General features: G+C 56.0%; 1 protein-coding gene across 1 annotated transcript in view; it reads left to right on the top strand.

The window, feature by feature from the left end:
* The first annotated feature begins 325 nt into the window (after positions 1–325).
* LOC104167757 (membrane progestin receptor gamma-B-like) overlaps positions 326–480 on the top strand; it is a 3414-nt gene continuing 3259 nt past the window's right edge. The window contains exon 1 of the mRNA XM_009708102.1: positions 326–406. Within this exon, the coding sequence (XP_009706404.1) occupies positions 326–406 (81 nt within the window). The remainder of the gene's footprint in view (positions 407–480) is intronic.

Below are 480 nucleotides of genomic sequence, written 5' to 3'. Positions count from 1 at the left end.
CTAGGAACACTGAATTGCCAAAGAGGGAAACATGTGCAGATGGACTGAAATAAGTGTGTTTATCCTTTACATGACGCTAGATACCCATCACACTGAAACAGAGAGTGTCCGACTGCATCCCCCCCGCTGCAGCGTGAGCAGCTGCACAAAAGGTTTCTTTCACGATGGAGGATTTGGCATCTCCCGGCAGACATCCCCGTGAAAGCAGCAAAACCTGTACGGGCTTTTCACGATGAGAACGGAGTATGCTTGAGCTCCGCTACAACTCACGCCATCCTCTGTGAACAGGGAACTGTCCCCAGGGCTGCCGTGAGCCCAGGCTGCGATGGAGCGGGTCTGTTTTGGCAAGAAGGAGCGCGGGTTGGATCAGTACGTGGCCGGAGGAGCGGGAAGATGTGTGGGGAGGGTGAGTGCAGCACCGTGCAGCAGCAGGTGAGCAGGATGGGAGTACAGCACCGGGCAGGGGAAACCACCGTAGGA

Source organism: Cariama cristata, unplaced genomic scaffold (genome assembly GCF_000690535.1).
Source record: "Cariama cristata isolate BGI_N322 unplaced genomic scaffold, ASM69053v1 scaffold35479, whole genome shotgun sequence".
NCBI classification, from domain to species: Eukaryota; Metazoa; Chordata; class Aves; order Cariamiformes; family Cariamidae; genus Cariama; species Cariama cristata.
Note: the sequence above shows the minus strand (reverse complement) of the source record. Positions and strands in the feature narration are given on the sequence as shown.